General features: G+C 36.0%; 1 protein-coding gene across 1 annotated transcript in view; it reads right to left on the reverse strand.

Annotated features, from left to right (window-relative positions):
- The window catches only part of USH2A (usherin), a 377,078-nt gene that overhangs the window by 271,097 nt on the left and 86,477 nt on the right, over positions 1-19,504 (reverse strand). Inside the window, exons 18-21 of the mRNA XM_066316187.1 lie at positions 19,199-19,471; positions 16,772-16,929; positions 15,313-15,457; positions 5,270-5,500 (exon numbers count right to left, since the gene is read on the reverse strand). Of these exons, the coding sequence (XP_066172284.1) occupies positions 5,270-5,500; positions 15,313-15,457; positions 16,772-16,929; positions 19,199-19,471 (807 nt within the window). The remainder of the gene's footprint in view (positions 1-5,269; positions 5,501-15,312; positions 15,458-16,771; positions 16,930-19,198; positions 19,472-19,504) is intronic.

The raw sequence follows: 19,504 nt of genomic DNA on the forward strand, positions 1-19,504 counted from the left end.
TTTGCTGTAAAGTTGTGTCTATAGATTAGGAAATCCTTCCAGAGAAATAGATGGACCACACATGGACTATAAAAGTGAGTAAAAAACTGGCTAAACAGCAGGACTCAAAGGCTTGTGACAAGTGGCACAAAGCCCAGTGGGCAGCACCTACAACTGGTACTGGGACCAATTCGGTTTAACATTTCTATTAATTAAAATGTATCCCAGGTGATAGGAAGGAGTGTGCTGTCAAAAAGTTTGGAGGCAATTAAAAAAAAAATGAAGGGCTGCAGTGGATGAACTGCAACACAGAGAAACCTTAGCAGGCTGGAGAAATGGGCTGCCAGAAAACTTGTGAAATCCAGCAGAGGTAAATTCAAGTCCTACAGTTCAGTTTTGGGTACTCTGGCATTGACAAAAAATTAGCGAATCCAGTGTCATCAAGATAGTCAGGGGGTCAAAGCACATGACATTCAACAAGAGGCTGAGACGATAGGGTTGGGTTAGTCTTAAGCATGGAAGGATGGAGGAAATTACTGCCTTCTTCAATCACCTCCCCAAAGGATCTAAATAAGATGAAGCAACACTATTTTGGACCTTTACAGTGACAGAATAAAAGGCAATGGACACAAGTTTATATGCAGAAAATTTTGTATAGATATAAGGGAGATAATTAAACCAAAATATGGGTCAAACTGGAAACTGGAATAATATTTGGAAACATACTTAGCTACATATAAAGAAAAAACTCAAGCAGACAAAGGCCTAAACAGGTCTAGCTGGACTCAATATGAGCAGAAAGATTAAATGATTTCTCCTCAACACTAAATTATTACATTATTCTGAATTAGTGATTAAAATTAATTTCTAACCATCTCAAATCATTAGTTATATAAAGAAATGCTAGAAAATATCTAAAGAAAAATAAAATAGAAGCAAAACTTGTCCAAATCATGCAACCTTCCCTCTACACAGAAAATTATCAATCAGAAAAAAAAAAATAAAAAAAAAAAAAAGGCATCTCTTTCCTACTAAAAGTTATTTGGTGAAATGAACATCTTTCACAGTTTCATTGAGTTAGTCTGAGTTTATAATAGGATATATGTTTGGAAAACATTCTTAGAGGTCACAGAAACAATCCACTTACTCCAAAGCAGAATCAATTTTACCCAGGTTATTCCTGACAAATGCTCATCCAACTGTTCTTTAAAATCTGCAGTGTCAGAGCTTTCCTTTCTTTCTCACAACAATGAATTTGTTTGTTCAACTAGCCTGAATCTTTTAGAAAAAAAAGACAATCTACCTGGCTGTATTTTAAGCTTATTATGAGTGCATTGCTGCTTTACTCACAGTAAACACAAGTTCATTCTCTTCTTTCAAACTACATATTTTTACATATTTTAACACCATTATCATGTCTCTTTTTAGTCTTCATTTTTGTAAACTACACCATTTTCTTTGGCCTCTCGTCCTACATTGTTTTAGGACCTCTAATCCTGTTCATTTTCTTGGTATTCAGTCATAATGCATCCCATAAAGTTCTGTTGGGATGCCAGAAAAGACCTATTTGTTTGGCTCCACAAACTAATGAAAGTATCTGCCCCTTTGACTAACTATCAAATGTTTGCTCAAGATCCTGTGGAGTGGACTTTGTTTTACATTACTGCAAATGTTCACTGAGATGAAGAGCTATGGGGAGATCCAACACTGAACGACCACAACCATTCTCAGCACTTCTGCCCAGAACAAATGTAAACGACTCCTGTGCAGTGTTCCATGGCAAACCCACTAAGAAACATCATTACTGGAAAGATTCTACACTCTGAGAAATGTCTGTGTATCCGAGCCAGAATCTGGCAGTAAAAACACTAGCACAGATATAAATATTTTTTTAAGTACACATTTTTAGGACCACTTTACAACACTAAAAATGTCATTGTAAAAAAGAAGTTCTCCTTGTAATGCTTAATATATTAACATCTTACCTCATACAGTTATTTTCTAATTATTACAGAGCTGAATATGCACCATGTAGAGGTCAGCAAAGATTACCTAGTCCAGGCAAGACATACTTCTTTTCAAGTGTATTATCCTGTTTTAGAAAACTTGGAATCAAAGTGAAGCCAAACACAAAATTTTCTTCAGAGCAGACTGCATTGTGATCAATATTACATGAATAATTTTCTTTTAAAACAAGTAGCATCCAAGAAGAATGACATTTGAACTCCAAGCTTGCCTGTTCTACACCCTGTAAAAAATAGATATTACTTCTCTTGATGACAAGAGAACCAGAAAGGCAAACACAACAGTGGTACTGCAGCATTCTGGCTCCAGACTCACAGCTACAGCACAAAAGCTGGACCATAAAATCAAACCACACAAAAGAAATAATTTGTAAAATTATTCTAGCCAGTTCTAGATGTCTTTTTAAGTATAAAGTCACACATTAAGCAGAATCTGAACTTCAGCTCCCCATACATTAAATCACACCACTTTTTTGTCTCCTGGGGAAGATAAGAAGATAAACACCTAAATACCCCTATTTTCAGAGTGATGGGAGATGGATAAGTTGCTTAGCTAAAACAAGAACATTAACAGCTCTCAGTTGCCTTGTGGTATTTTGATAGCTGCAACGAATGCTGTTGTATCCAAGAACTTCAAGGAATGCAAGTAAGTACTTAGAATCAAGCCTTCATCATTTGGGAAACGATATTATACATGGCTAAAACACTTATTCACTTTTTGAAGAGGTGAGAAGTTGCATGCGGACAGTTCCAGCAGAAAAAAAAAAAAAAAAAAAAAAAAAAAAGTCTTTTTACTTAATTTCCTCTTATCTAATGTGTACTCAGAACACATCTCCCTGTGCAGCTGGAGGCTTTGTTACAGACAGGACAGTGCTTAGTGTAGCCAGTGTTTATTGAATAACTTTTTTTTTTTAAAGATGATTTTGGAAAATTTCCCAGAAAATACATCTGCCCCTATTACTTGCACCTTGGACTGTAAGACTGGCCAGGGAGGTAGTGAGGACAACTGCATTTATTAGCAATGAATAAACTGATCAATCTTTTTCTGGATTAACAGTGGGAGATCCCAGACACACTGAGAAGTATCTGTCTGCTGACTGACACATACAAGCTGGCACACTTTTGTGTCAAAAATGTACACAGCTGCACGCACACTAAAGCTGTTCCATCCATAAAGTACAATTGCCAACTGCTTGTCTTCAGAAATGGGTAATAAGAGAGGGTCTCAACAACAAAACAACGGCAGAGTGCAGTTAAAGAATATTTTTCATCCCCTTAAGTGTCTGGCTTTGTAAACTCTCCTGGATTTGCTATCATTTTCCCCTCCATCATGTCTTGGAAGAAGGACAGATGACCTACTTAGAAAAACCCAGATTTATATTTCTCAAAATCTTTATTGAGTTGCCAAACCCAAACTACACATTTTTAGGTACCAAAAGTAGGCTGATTTAATCTGATTGTCAGTCATTACTAGCAGATATCTGGACAAATTTCTTAGTGTGTTTTAGTTCTAAGTTGTCTCCAAATACTCTGACTAATAGCTGGTAGAAGAGAAAGAATACAATCCAAAGCTATGATAAATTATATTTATCCATACAGGGTTATCAGCCATCAGCTGCCAATATGAAGGGAGTTTTATTTTAACATCTCCCAACCTGCCTGTCCAAACTCTCTCAAATCATCTCACCCATCACAATAACCCTTACTCAAGACATCAGTCTCAGCTTGTGGAGCAGAACTAAACCCCAGAGTGAATTGAAACTCGGGTAGATTGGTGTTGGGCTTGCTTGATTACAAATAGTCACAACTGACAACAGAACAAACATATCAAAGGGTGCTTTTCAAAATATACAGTAAAACATGCAAACTGATGTCAGGAAAACCACTGGGCAATTTGGATGAGGAAAGGAGTCCAACAGCTGTTCCTACAGATTCCCACACAGAGACAGGTTGTGCCAGTCAACACAGTGTCAATATTTAACAAACACATTATCACTTTTTATTATTATTTATCTGTCAAGTAAGCACCTAGCTAGAAAAAAAAGTGAAGTCATCTTCAACTTTTTTTTTTTAAAGTCAGATTCACTGAGTGATCATAGAGAGGCAAGAAGCTGTTTCGGTTTTAAACAAAACCTGAATTTGCACATACATACTTGCAAGTACCAAGTGCTCAAACATCCTTTGCCACAATTACCTGTGGTGACCCTGAAGACAAGGAATGTAATTTGAATTCTCTTCAAAGCCCCAGTGTTCTTATTTGTGTCAACAGTGCTGCACAAGTTTTGCAGCCTTTCTCTCTCTTAACAAACGAAGTTTACTACCACATTAAGTTGTGTCACTGCCACTGGTGTGGCCCCAGCACAGTTAATGTGCTAGTTAATGCCTGCTCTTACAATTACCTAGATTCCTCCTGGATTTCCCCTTCCTGTTTCATGACCTGAAAAAAATATACACGCCCACATCTTTCATGCACTTTCTTTTTTTTTTAAGTCTTCAGCTCTCTTGGTTTTTTTTTTTTTTAAACACTCATACTTCATGCACACAAATGCAAGATTTCACTTACAGATGGCTACAACATTTCAAAGGTCAATCAGGTTCATTTTTGCAAAAAACATACTGTCTATATCTTCACTTTATCCCAAAAGTCAAGACATCAGCAAATGATGAGATTTAGAAATAGGACATAGGTCTGCTTCAATCTGAAAACCTCCTGGTTCCAAAGTAAAGTAACTAATCAAGAAAAAAGACAGAACGTTCAAAGGCCCAGAAACAGCCAGGACCAGAACTCTGTCAGAGTGTCAGGCTTTTTCCTTTCCTTAACAAAACAAACAGGATCAGAACAAAATGCTCTGCACCTGGAAGACAGAGCTTTTTGAGAGCTTATGCGGCCTCAGAAATCCTCAGAAAGATACCAAATAAAATACAAATTAGCACTCACAGCAAATTAACTAAAAAGTTTTTATCCCAGGATAATAAATAAAATCTTATATTTACAACTCAGAAACAAGTCAAATATGCAGCAACATTCACTGTCATGTACACCTCTCTGTCCAAACATGAGGTAATAAAAATCCCACATGTCCAATGATGTCCGCAGGCTTTTTAAGTGAGAATCAAAATAGTGCATACATCACTATCATTACATTACTTTAATAAATTAGAATCTACCTGCTTTAGCATAAAAGTTTTATAGAACATGATGCCAAATCTTAAAACAAATGCAGAGTACAATTAGTACATTTTCTAAGTAGTTTAAACTCATTTACCTGTAAAGTAGGTATTGGTGGGGAGAGTGGAACTTGCAAATCTGTAATACCCATTTCCTGGGAAACGAACCCCTTTTGTTACTTCTACATTCATTGTAGCTAAAGATGCATCCATCCTTTCCACCTGGTAGATGGGAGAAGGTCCATTAAGCTCTTCAGGTTCATTCCAAATTATCTTTACTGTTGTGCTGTTTATTCCTTCGACAAGAGGGGCACTAAGTTTTCTTGGAGCTATGGATAAAAAAAATTATCTGGGTATCATTGTCCATAAAATTTGGGGAATTACTTATTGCACATAACAATCTTTGCAAAACATCCTGTTTCATTTTCTGATCTTAAGAATAAACACAGATATTCATAGATGCTTAATTATGGGAGAAAAAACTCTCAAAAATATTCTTAATCTTTATGAGAAACTTACTTTCTGTTGCATAAGAAATACTTTGTTTCTTCAGGCTTTAGACAAATGTCTCTATAATTATATCTAACATTTTTGTTCATAGCCTTTGAGAATATTAATCAACATCTCCATAAAAAGTATACTTGGATTCCTTCCTTCATTCATGGGCATCTCACGCCCAACTCCCTGAAAGCATGTATCTGTATGACTTTCACAAGCGGATGTGACCAAAAAACCAAAGGAGAATTTGAACAGCTGTAACTCTTGTTACATCTCAGTATGGTATGTGACAATGGGTCTCTTGTCACTGGACTTATCCTCACCAAGAGGAGCAGAACAGCTCTCTGTCCACAGTCCTGCAGGCACATTTGGTTGTCCTTATGATGTGACACCAAACAGCAGCTTGTGCTCAGATAATCACTCACTTCAAGAAAATTACTCTCTCTAATTTTTCTCCAGTTCTGGTGCACACCAGGTCTCCAAACAAGATTGTTTCCACAAAGGTAGCAGCATAAGATCATTTTACGTTATAGGATGATCCTCCTACCGTTAAAGCAAATACTTTGATGTTCTTTTAAACCCACTGATAGCATTGGCTACTCTATTGCTGAGTTATTAACTACATTTATTCAAATTTTTAATATAATACTGTACAGTAAGCCACTGGAGGGCAGCATGACCTGTTTGGATAATGACATGATGGTCCTACAGGTGGAAAGAAATGGACTATCACTGAAACAATAGAAGACATCATCTGGAGAAGTGTGAGAACACTTTGCTATGTACTGAATCTATACACATGTTATCTTGCTTTCCCCAATAAAGAGAAGGATTTACCCACAGGAACTTCGTTTGTGTGCAGGAAATGAAACACAATGACAACTTGTAAAAATTACTTGTCCCCGTAATGACACAGTAAAGAGCAATAAATGCCTTTCAAGAACCATAGAACCTGAATTAAAATAAGGGTATTCAAAATCTGACACATTACTTCACAGCCCAGCATTGTCCATAGCATGAGTTCTTTAGAGATGAAGAGATTGCTTCATTTAAAATGAATTAATGACATCCTTTTAAACATTCTTGCATTTCCAAGATCATTAACATATTTTTCATTTTTCCTATTTGCCAGTAGTATATTACTTCTTTCTTTTTTCTTTTTCTTTGTCCCCCACACCCCATAACTTGATAGATATTCTTCTTGGAGAAAGCAGGGAGTGAGGGAACTGGGAAACTGCCAAAGGCACTATGTGCCGTAAATTCCTGCTTAGGTATCATTTATGACTTCACAATCTAATTAGTATCTCACGCGATGGTAGAAATTTACAATGTCAAAATTGAAGTAATGCAGTGTGAGGTCATAAGCTCCCCTGCATAAGTAGGGCACAGCACTAATGAATTGTGGTATTAATGCACAAGTTTAAATAGAAAACATGGCTTAACAATCAAAACTTCACCTCTGAGGGAACCCGCCTACGTCAGCATTTTAAATGCGAACTGAAGAGGTTGAGCCCTCCAGTTCAGACTACTGATGGCAAAACAGAAATGCTAAAATTCATTATTTTTAAAATGCATACAGCTGACTAGCACTCATGACAATAACTACATCTTCCTTTAAAGTCTAGTATTAATAAATGGCAGTTACTTGGACCATAATTATGGCATCTCTGATACCCAAACCTGAAGCTTTTATGGGGCTTATGCAATTAACTACTTAAATGCATCGTAACACTTGCTTCTCTGACAGGGAAGTATTGATTTTTTAATCATTTTCAAGTCTCCTCTAGCACAAATAAATGTACTACAGTTACAGTTAATGCACTGTGTACATGCATTAAACACTGGCATGACACAATTTATTATTTTGTGATATATGGAACACAAGACTACCCTTTCAGAAAGTAACATCCTTGCTGTAGCACTAGTATTTAAACTACAGTCTCCTTGATGCTTGAGAATTCTCATGCATCAAGACAGAAGCACACTGTACAGAATAGCTTACATAAGTATTTAAAAACAAAAAATAACAAAAAAAAACCAACTGCACACAAAACCAAAAAGTCTTGAAATAAATCTATAGCACTAGCCCAGCAGGCTACTAAATGCTGAAATTAAAAATATTCAACACTAAAAGATACAGTATATATTTTCCTAAAGGTGTCACTGTGGTACCTGTAGCTACTTTCTGAAAGATGAATTGAGTATAATTTTACCTATTTCATTTTTTTTTAGTCACGTTCTGTTAAAACACATCTGTCAAAAATATGAGCATAGCACATTTTAGTGGATTCAAAGTCACATTTTTGTGTATTTTAATTATGTAGTTTTAATGTCTTGCTATATAATACATATTTAATATATTATAGGCTAAAACAGTATTTAAAAGCCTATAATTGCTGCATGCCATTGTGTAGCAGAGGGCACAGAAAAGACCAATAAAGACAGATGGTCTATACAGCTTATGTTGAAGTCATATATCTAAATATAGATGTTGATACACAGGTCATTACAAATAAGCCTTTCCCATGTGTTTATGTACACACATGTACACAAAAATGAAGTTGGTAAGTAAAGAGCAGTTAATTTTGTTTTGTTTGAAATAATATCATTTTAGTTTTAGGCTTGAAGACAGATGCCAGCATTTCGCTCTGAACAGATGGTAATTCCATCTAATAGTGCATCTCTGTATTAGTAAGGTCTGTTGTGTATACAAACAGTAATAAACACTAGGTAAGGATCAAAATAAATTTTAATTGTTGACATTAAATTCTGGCAGCCATGGTTCTAAGGATACAGTACTCCTTTCTCAAGTCTGTCAGGTTTACTAATACAACTGCTAAAGCTTTTCCATACTCTGCCAGATTCTTGTCCCAGGAATAACATATTTACACTGTGGCTAAATTTTACAGGCTTACATATGTTTGAGTAACTTTTGCTCAGCTTACTGTAGGTAGGTAATTGTGTACTCTTCCATCAAAACCCTCAAGTAGACACTAAATGGTTCAGGAAGGTAACAGCAATGAAAAGTATACCGTTTTTAGCTGTTGTTAAGTTGAATCCGAAATGCACGTGTACAAAATAAAAGAGAAAAAATGCCAAATTTGAGGACAAAAAGTTACAGAAAATAGCTTTTTCTTTTCATATTGGAATTTACCTTGCAGATAAAATAGCACACCTCACTATGGGTCATGCATTTCATTTTTGATTCCAGTAATTACTCCAGAGGACACTGCATTTCAGGTATGTTCTCTTTTTCTGCACTTCTCAATGGTATCAGTCATTTCCACAGTAAATGAGTCAAGCAATAATACCTACATCTTCTGACAATATTTTGAGTTTTAAGAGATTCTTTAGAGTCCATTTTGGACTCCTTCCCAAAAAAACAGGATAAAACCCACCCACAATGGACATCAAAAGAAAATCTAGTAACCTGGATATGTTGCAATCATATTTTTAAAATAGATGTAATCCACAGTATTTTTTAAAAAATCATGAAAAATATATTGCTTCCACCATATGGGACAACCAACGACTCACCAACCGATTTAAGATGCAGCATATTGAGCTGACCATATGTTACAGTGCTGTTGAATGGCTGAGTGATTCATGCCCGTCACATTCTAGTATATCAATTAAAGCTCCTTGAAGTCTGCATGATTTGTGTCTCTGTTATTAAACCCTGCTAATTCATCCCACTTACACATCTGTTATAAATCTCTAGGAGTGCTGCATGATTCATGGCAATCTGTGAGCATGGTACAGCAAATTCTTCTCCTTGTAATTAACAGTAAATTGTTTTACTGCCATGCAATGAATTTTTCAGTTATATTGCAAATGAACTCCTAAATGCACGGTTCTTTCCTAAGAACTGACTTATATTATTAGGCAATTAAAAAGTATTGCTTTGAACCAAAAGCTTTTAATCAAGAGGAATGCAACTTAAACATTGCTTAAAAATGTTACAAATCTGACAGAGAGGGAAAAGAACAAACTGAGCTGTTTTGAGCTATTTTTTGACATAATATGTGGTTGGTAGGGGAGAAGAAACAAATAACTTTTAATTCCCTACTGATTCCCTGAAACTCAAAGAGCAGTTTAACTACAGCTTGAACACTTGGCAAGACAAGTTTGAGCAGATTCTATTTATCTCAGAAGTTACTTAAGTCATCTGTCATTACGAAATTTCTCAGATTACTTTACACTTTTCTAATTGTAAAACAGCGTCTTTATTCTTGGAATAAATAATTGGATAATTAGCCAAGCTGAATCATCAGAGGATTCCAGTGCTGCTCAAGTGTTCTTGTCAAAGGTGAAGCAAATTCATTTCAGCTTTGCCTCTGTAGCTTTCTGAAGAGGCTTTGATTTTTTTTTCCTGCTACATTCTTGGCAGCAGCCTCAAATTCATGAGTCCATACATCAAGTCAGTAGTTTAACAACAAATGAAATTAAATTCAAAGAAGGGAAACTAATTGAAGGACAGCAACAAAAGTGTTTGGTAATGTGCTTTTTAATATGGCATGCCACATTTGCATGATAATTTTTCCTTTTTAGCATGGAGCAGAAAGTGACTAGCTTAATGAGGGATTATTCAAGACAGGAATGAACAAAATGCATTCATAACTAAGAACAAAGATTGTATTATGAAACGGAAACAGGCAACTGCCGAGAAGTAACTGGATGATTGGTTTATGCATTATGAATAAAAAGGTAGAAAAATATTTATATTAGTATTCACTAATGACTATATATACAAGATTGTTGTAATTAAAATTATAAATTAACATATTAAGAGTGCTTGTTTAATCACTTTGGGTCCTATTCACAATGAAGAGACTTACGTACGTGCATGCAAAACAATCTGTGTTTCCAGGCCAGCAGCAAATGGTCCTCACATTTCTCTTCTGTAACAAAGGAAACTATACATTTCTTACTACCTGTTTAATGGGTATTGGAGATTTTAAAATTGAGGCATCGCCTTTTGTAGAAAAGCCATCTATGACAGACATAAACAAATGAGGCTTTTGAAAAGGGTCTGCAGTGCACCTTATTCATGAATGGAAAAAATGGACAAATTACTCAGATTAAAAGGGTAATCAAAAAGAAAATAACAAGGAATGTAAGACAGCCCAGAATTACCCCAGCAAACCCAGAGGCAACTCCAAAGCCCCAAATACAACTGGTTGAGAAGTCTGCCAAGAGGCCAGATGCAGCTGGTGCTGGAAGAATATCTCCTACAAATTAGCTTCTGAACCCTGTAATTGCCTCAAAAGCAAAAGATCAGAAATACAATGTGCTGGGGTAAATGGCAGCAATCACAAAGCCAATACTTCACCATGTCTTAAAAAGTGCTTTTTAAACTAATTTTTAAAAAAATTAAGGGCAAAGGAAAGGCAAACTCAATTACAAGAAATAAGCTTAGTCACACAGCAGCTAATGAAACATAGCTGTATAGATGTTTAAGGCAACCTTTGACTATATGATTTGAGATCAGTAGTGTAAGCAATTGGAATGGTCCAAGCATTCACATGGCTAATTTCATCCTGCTGAAATGACAGAAACTGACGGGAATAAAATGGCATTTCTCTGCCTCACTGAAAAATTTTGAAAACAGCCATATTTTGTATTGGTAATTCATAATTCCATGCAGACACACTGTCACAAAAAGAAACTTTCAAAGGACCAGATCTCTCACTGGTACCAGCTACTAGAGTTCTATAGGTACCAGTTCAGAATCCTACATGAGAAAAAACCATGCAACAAAAAGTGCTTTTTAAATTTAAAAAAAAAAAATTGCCTAAGACCTAGTAAAAACAACAGTTTTTTGAGAATGCCATTCTCAAAAAAAAAAAAATAGGAATTTAAACATGGCAGAGCCCAGAGAGAAAAATAAAGTAAAATTCTGCTCTTTGAATTGAGATGAAAAAGTGTATAATTACTGTCCAATATGCAGATCCACTTGATCTTGAGAAAGCATAGACAAAAACAAAGATTAAACTGGATTTCAAATTTTCAATTAAATATCAACAATGGACTTTTGCCTCATCTATCAGCCAAGGATTTCAGTAGCATGCACACAATATTGTGGCGCATATAGTTATTTCAAATACTACACGGATTCTGGAAGCTGCAGCACCTTAATTTACCATTTAAAAGACTGATTTAAAAGTATGAAACACTTTTTCATTAATTGCATATTTTAAAGTCTGCTATTTAGATATCTGTATCTGAACAGATCAAATTCAGGTCATCTTTCTGTCCAGTCACCTTCTCTTTGAGTAACAGGGATGGGTAATTCTCTTCTATTACCTACCTATGCTTGTTTTGATCTTTCATCCCAGTACTGTATTTACACTAAAACTGATCTTCCAACACTTTTTATCATTCTTGGAGCATCAGGCATAACTGTTCTTTTATTTAGTTCACCCTCCTGGCTTCATATGCATTTGTAAAACTCATCCTTTCTATAAAATAACTCCATTCTTAGCAATTTTATTTTGTTCTCTCACACTCTCTACCCCCACTCTTCTGATTTGTCTTCTTTATTACCATTTACAAACATCGTGGGTGTATGCATTGGTGAAGAGGAGTGATTTTGCCAGTCTGACAGACACAAGGACATATGGTCAATTTGAGTTTTCTTTCACTCTACTCCTGCAAAGCTACACATGAGATATTCCCAGTACAGATGACTATATCGAACCAAGTCAGAATGAATCCACTCATTAAGTTTGCTTCTGGATTTTAATCAGTCATAGTCCAAGAGACTTCTCACTGAAAATTCAGCAGACTCTTCCTGATGCTTCTGCTCCATTGGGTGGTATCCTTAAATTCTGCTCCTGTTTGAAGCAGTCTCTTTTCTTTTTCTTTTCAATCGTATCTCAAAACCTCTTACTTCTCTTTCTCAACAATTTTGTTTGCAGTGATTTCATGCCCTTGTTTCTGCCTTTGTTTTCATTTTCTGTCTTACAATGTATTAAGGAAAAAAATCAAACAAACAAACCCAAAAAAAGCCCCATAAGTTTTCAGAGAAAAACATTATGCTTTAAAGAGCATCTTTTTTATAACTAGACTTCAAATTACCCGAATGGGTCTGAACAAAGCTTAAAAATTATTTGAGACTTCTAGTGGCAAATTTTAGAAGTCATTGGCAATTTCCATAAATAAGTCCCTTGCTAATACACATCTGTTGGACATGCCAAAATCACAGCCATCAAAATAGCCATTGATGGAAATGGCCCATGTGATAGACCTGTATACTCCATACATAAAAGGGGAGTGACATGCTTTTCCTTTATCATTCTCCTCCTCTTCCTCTTGAGGATCACAGGAAGAGAATTAGTCTAATTTAGTATAACCTCCAGGCCAATTTAAAACACAATTCAAAGCTCCTGGATTGTGTTACAATGTAAGGGGACCATCATGCTGGAACACATTTCAGTCAAGACCGCCTCCAAAAAGCTGTCTTTGCCAGGGCATGGAGGGGGCCTGGCATCCAGCCAGGAAGGCTGTCTGTTAGCCAGGGAGACATTCCTCCATAAAAAAGAACTCCCCAGCAGTCCTAGACAGACAATTTTAATTTCATTTTTTTACTTTTCAATGACAAAACCAGAAAGGATAGAAACAGACTGACTCAATTATCTAGTTTTACAAATGCTGGGGATTGGTTTTCCCAACTTTGTTTCAAGTTTTAATTCCCTTTGATTGTCATCATGTAAGTAGTGCTTCTTTTAAATTGTCTTTGGAAACAGTTTTACTGAACCCACAGAATGAAACATGCACACAAACACACAAAGAAAAAAAAAATAAAACCCAAACCTCACACAAAACAAACAAAACCACACACAAACACACACACACACCCCCGCATAGATAAGATGAATCAAATATTTCCAGGAACAAAAAATGTGACTTGTAGAAGACAAACTTGAATGCAAAATGTGAGTTTTTTTCATTTTTCAGTTTGCCAAAATTTAAGATATTGCAATAACGTGCTTTAAAAACATAAATGAACACAATGCAGCACTGATTCTTTTCTTTCAAGGCTTACAGCAGTAAGTAGGAAAAGGCTTCACTGCAAAACAGCTAATAAATGGGGACATGCCTGCTATGCTATTTTGTATTCTCCTGTCTTCTCTAATGTGATAGGTCTCTGAGTATTAACACAACCAGGGAGGAGATGGTCATAAACAAGCTGTCAAGCATAACTAAGCTATTCTTCCTGAATCTTTTAATAAATGTATAAATGCAAAGTTGGATCATTTGTAGTAATAAGGTGTGCTGTTTAGGCAATATTTGTTTCCATGGTTATCAGCACAGACTGGAACACTGTTCCTCATGGCTGTGTGGAATGGAAAAACTCATACAAGTAGGAGGCTCTGTATATGGCCAGCCTTCCACTGGAAAACAAATAGAAAGGCAATGAAATAAACAGGCATGAAGAACTGAGGACAGACTAGAAGCGATATCTCAACACTATAAATTTCACTTCAGCAGAAAATTTCAGAACATTTTATGTGAGATGAAATTATATGAGAGAGGTAATTGCAAAGATCATCATCACAACATCTGTATAACAACACAACTAACTGCTTAATGTTTTTAGTTGTAATTAACACTTTTATTTAAGCATTTTAGCTAATATTGTGAAATTAATTAACGTGTTTTCAATGCCTATACAAAAGGAAACCACAAAGTTAAATGTTCAGCTCTCTTCAGATGACCACCAGTATGTCACAAAGCATGGGTTTGAGCTTGTATTTACAGTATTAAAGAACCATATTGACTACCTCATTCCAGGAATAAGGAGACTTGTAAAGCTGATATTCCTAATAATTTCTCTCTTAAAATTCTCCAGAACCCCAGATGTCCATGAAGTGTGTTTATGCCAGTCCTTTCTTAAAAGTAAATATAGGCTTTCTCCATCTCTGTTCTGGACTTAGGTGTATTTCCCCCTAAATTTGTAGACAGTACCTTTGAAATCCATGCCAATGCTACTGATACTAACTTGAAGACTAAAAATGTATTAAGGTGCACAGGAACATACATGCAGTTCCTTTAGCACTGCTCCCATAGATACATACATACATTTCTACAAAGCAAAATCTCAAATCTCAAGGGCTAAATTTTCAAAAAAGCAGAACCAAAGCATGTATGTTGCTTCTAATTTAGACACACAAATACACTATGTATTTATGTTACTCTTAAAGCAATGCAACTCCTCCTGCATGTGTTAAGCAAGGCATTGGCATGGCTGGAGCATTTTACATTTCTTGTTATGCAAACATACACTGAAAATCCCCAACAACAAATTAACAACTTCTTAGCATCATAAATGAATGAGTGGATGAAGCCACATTTATGTACCTTCACTGTTAAAACAAACATGAACAAAAACTATACATATCATAACTTGCAACTGACAGAGCAGTACACAAACCCTACTGCCATAGCAGAGTACCTTAAACCTCCACTGATAACATTTTGGGTTTAATCAGTCAATACAAACAAATAATAATTAAGCGAGTCACTTTGTATTAGTACAACACCTACCCCTGCCACTGTGCATCAAACTAGGACCATCATCATGGTGTTCATTAGTAAACCATGTGTCAGCTTTGCACTCCGCTACAGATTGTTTCCTTACCAGCTGCCAAGGTTTGCCCCATGCCTGGCTCACTGGTTACACAACCAATTTGATTGCAGAGAGTAACAGTAAAGTTGTACGTCCTGTAAGGTTTTAATCCCGTTGCTATGTAGGAGAGCTCGTGAGCCTCGGCTATATGCAAAACCTGCAAAGCAAACAGATTGGAAGACAACAGTTGGTTAATAACATTTTCATTCCTGTCATTTGATGACATGTTCACTAATAAGAAACTTGTCTCTGAACTTGCAGATTCCTTCACTCAGATGTGAGAAAGCCTGAAACGACCAACTAAGGGAAAGGATTATTTTGGAGAGTCTGAACAAGCTGAGATTTAGGTGATAATACTTCCCATCACACTGTTTTATGAGGTAATAAGCCAGTTCCTGAGTGGATAAATGAGGAAACAAAGTTATTGCCTCATAAAACTGTGTGGTGGTGCAGTTATCACTACAAACAGTGTAGCTACAATTGAGATGACGAAAATGACACTATTAAGTTGTGAAATCTGACCACCATTGAAGGAGTGACATGATTAGCAGGCATTAGGAGGGAGGGGAATAACAAATACCTACAAACACTTGCATCTGCTTTACTTTAACATCACTATAAGCTATCAGTGAGAGGGGAACTTAATAGACTGTAAATTTAAGATATTTTTGCTATCAGATTTTTTTTTTTTGCATGAAGCATCTTGCAAGCCAGAAACCAGAAGCAACTGGCATTTATGTATCATTACAACAGCCCTGAGAACAGAAGTATCCCCAGTTGATAAGCAAATAAACTGCAGCCCATCTGTGGTAATACCAAAAGGCAAAATCAGGTCTGAATGAGAAATACAATATGAGAGCAGCAGATCCACTCCCACATTCTGATTAGGTATCACGTTTTTGCTCATTCCTAAGCTTCCTGCTTACTGCTAATGCCATGATGCTTGTTTGCCAAACACAGTCATTCAAATGTTACATCAAGTATTTTAGGTTCGCATATTTTGTGGCTTTTCAAATCTGTTTCTTTCCAGTATTTTAGGTTTTCCCACTTCAAAAACTCATCCAGACAAGTATCTTCCTAAAGGAAATGTAGATATCTACAACATAATATAACCATAGGCATATTAGCAAATACAGCAACAATACAGAAACAGTATATACAATTGTCAAGGTAATTTAAATTTTGTTGCACAAATTCATCCCTCCTTTAATTTTAGATCTCAGCTGCTACTGAAAACAAGTCAGATCAGAAAGACAACTTAAAATGCAGAAGTAGTATATAACATTACATCAAACCTGTAGGTGGAAAAGTTACATCAGAGAATACACAACAAACCAGGGGAAAAAATTCATCACAACAGCTCAGAGGACATCAGGTTTTATCAATTTTATTATTATCAGTTAGGTAATAACTAATGTAGGAACAGTTAGGAAAACAGTTAGGAAAAATGTAATGTAACTAACGATAATACCTGGGAAAATGGTGGCAAAGACCTTTGTTCAGTTATCAAACTGATGCTATACCCCATCACTTCTCCTCTTGATACATTATCTTCAGGTTTTTCCCATGACACATTAAGGGAATATGGTGAAAGAGGGAATACTGATGGATATGGCATGAAAACTGGGGCTGAAATAAAGTTAAATTAATAATATTCATAAAATAAATGAGCAATATGCATAATGCAAGCTTCCTCATTGTACTTGTAAAACACCATTTCAGACAATCATTTCTTTTCCCTTTTTAACCTTATTTTCCAGTCTAGCTGGAATTTTCACCTTATTTTGGTAAGTACTTCACTCATCATTCTCCTATTTTCTACTCTGGCTGTGAATGCAGATTAAAACTCTGCCTGTGTCTTCAAATACTAATCAACACTACAGTCCTATCCCCTGTAGCAGGTAGCAAAGTACATACAAATGAAAAGGCCTTGAAGAAAAACTTCATGCAACATGGGAAAAAACTGATAAAAGCAAAAAGTGTTCAATACTTCAGCATCTTAAAAGCGATTCAGTTTGCTAGGCTAGTTTGAAATTAACATGTCTCTCACTTCTCACAAAACAGTTCCCCTGTCTTCCATAGTAAATCTGTTAAAGGATTGTTTGCACTGCAGTTAAATCCCCACCTGATTCCTCTGTAATAATAGGATACCAACTCACAGCACTTGTGCTATGTACAAACAACTGCACTAATGGACCTCTCCCCAAATACAATTTAACACTTTTATAACATATAGTATGTAGGAACAGATAAGCAAAATTGCTCATTTTGAAGGAGGAAATAGTTTAGGCTGCTGTTTTACTGGAGCAAATGACTGAGGACATGATTTTCAAGCTAATACCAAACAACAGCTTAAGTAACGGAAGAGAGATGTTTAAATGTTAATCATGGGCTCTATCAGAAAGAAAACCATAGATTTCTACTGATAGCATTGACATAAATTGCTGATATTTCAAATAATATGTCAAGTGGCAATACCCTTTAGAAAATTTGAAGAGAAGGGTCGTAATATGAGAGGTAGTGAACTGGTTACCCTTTGATAAAAACGGGACATATTATGACACTTGGCCTCCATAAAAACACACAAAGAGTTGTAAGGAGTTAAAGCACAGCTGGCTGTCAAACACAAAAGACTTTGCCATGAGATAGGCACTGAAAGAAGCAACAGGATGGGGTTAACTCCAGGCCTGATGCATGCAAGATCTGCTTTGCTCATTGTGCTCAAACGTGCCCAGACAAAAAAGTCCCACTTCAGCAAACTGTGTGGCACAGAAGCAACTGCTCACACACTAATCACCAGTCAAACAAAGATCATCCCAAGTCATGGGACAGATGGTTTTTGCAAACACCAAGAACCACTAAAGCTACCCTGAATATGCTTTTCTGAATACCTGGAACCTGGACTGGAAGATAAGCCACCATAGCAAGAACTTGAGATAAGACAAAGATAGTACTATTTCCAGATGTTATCTCAGACCCAGCAGGAGGTCAAAAAGCCTTGGGAAGAAGAACATATCACTGATAGTAGACACAAAGAATGCAAGATTTATAGACCACAACAAAAGCCAACTTGGCAACTGTCCTGAAATCAGCTCTGACTGGGTAAAAGTAATTCCAGAGCGGGAGATCATAACCACCGACTCACAGCCCATCAACCCAAGAAACCCACTGACTAAAAAAAAGAGAAACACTGAGCATGTGGAATAATTAGCATTAGAAGCAAGGGAATCATTCAACCAATAGAATAAGAGAACTGTGCAACCAATGAGCACTAGTTCCTTTATTTGCTAAAATGTATAATTTGTGAAAAATTTTGAGTGACCTCAGAATCACCACTGAGAAGACCAGAGTGAAGAAGGACCAACAAGACACTGCTGGATCCATGGATGGTAACTATCTTCTGTTGATCACACTCTCTCACCACTTTTTTTTTTTTTCTCTTTCTATCTCTACACATCACATTTATTGTTAAATAAAATCCATGCTATTGACTTTGGCATATGGTCTCATTTGAAACTTAATTTGAATAGAGGTATCTCTCACTAATGGGGTCTCAGCAGAAGTTTCATGCACTATATTCCTGAAAAGGTAATCCTCTCAATGTCTTCAAATTAAAACACTGCTTGGTATATTTTTTAATCTTGTAGTTTAAATTTCGGGTTAATTGACATGAATTATTTTCCTCATACTATCATACCATAACATGATATTATAGTGAAGAAAATTCTTTTGCTTATCATGCTCAGTTGTGAGATAATCTGACCTATCTCTAATTAGCTAAAATTGTGAATTTTTCCCTGGTTAACCACTAACTAGACACTTATATCAAAAGTTAAGAATACATGCTAATCTACATTTTCCTTTCATTTCTACCAAATAAATTCAAACCAGTGCTTACCAGCCTCTCCTGTTCGTCCTGATATCCAATCTGAAGATATGCTACCTGCCATGTTTACTGCTAGCACATAAAATTCATACTCTGTGAATGGTTCCAGATTAACTACTGTGGTACTGGTCTGTGGTGGAGCCAAGGCATTTTCATTCTGAGATTCCACAACTGGCTGAGGACTGAGCCATCCACTGCTTTGGAAAATACGAATTTCAGGATGAAGAAAGTTCCCAGCTGATTTTAATTTTTTCCTCATGTAAAGTTCATATCTTATAATTATGCCTAGAGAAAAAGGTCAGAAAAGTCAGTGAATTT

This window comes from Sylvia atricapilla, chromosome 3 (assembly GCF_009819655.1).
Source record: "Sylvia atricapilla isolate bSylAtr1 chromosome 3, bSylAtr1.pri, whole genome shotgun sequence".
Lineage (NCBI taxonomy): Eukaryota > Metazoa > Chordata > Aves > Passeriformes > Sylviidae > Sylvia > Sylvia atricapilla.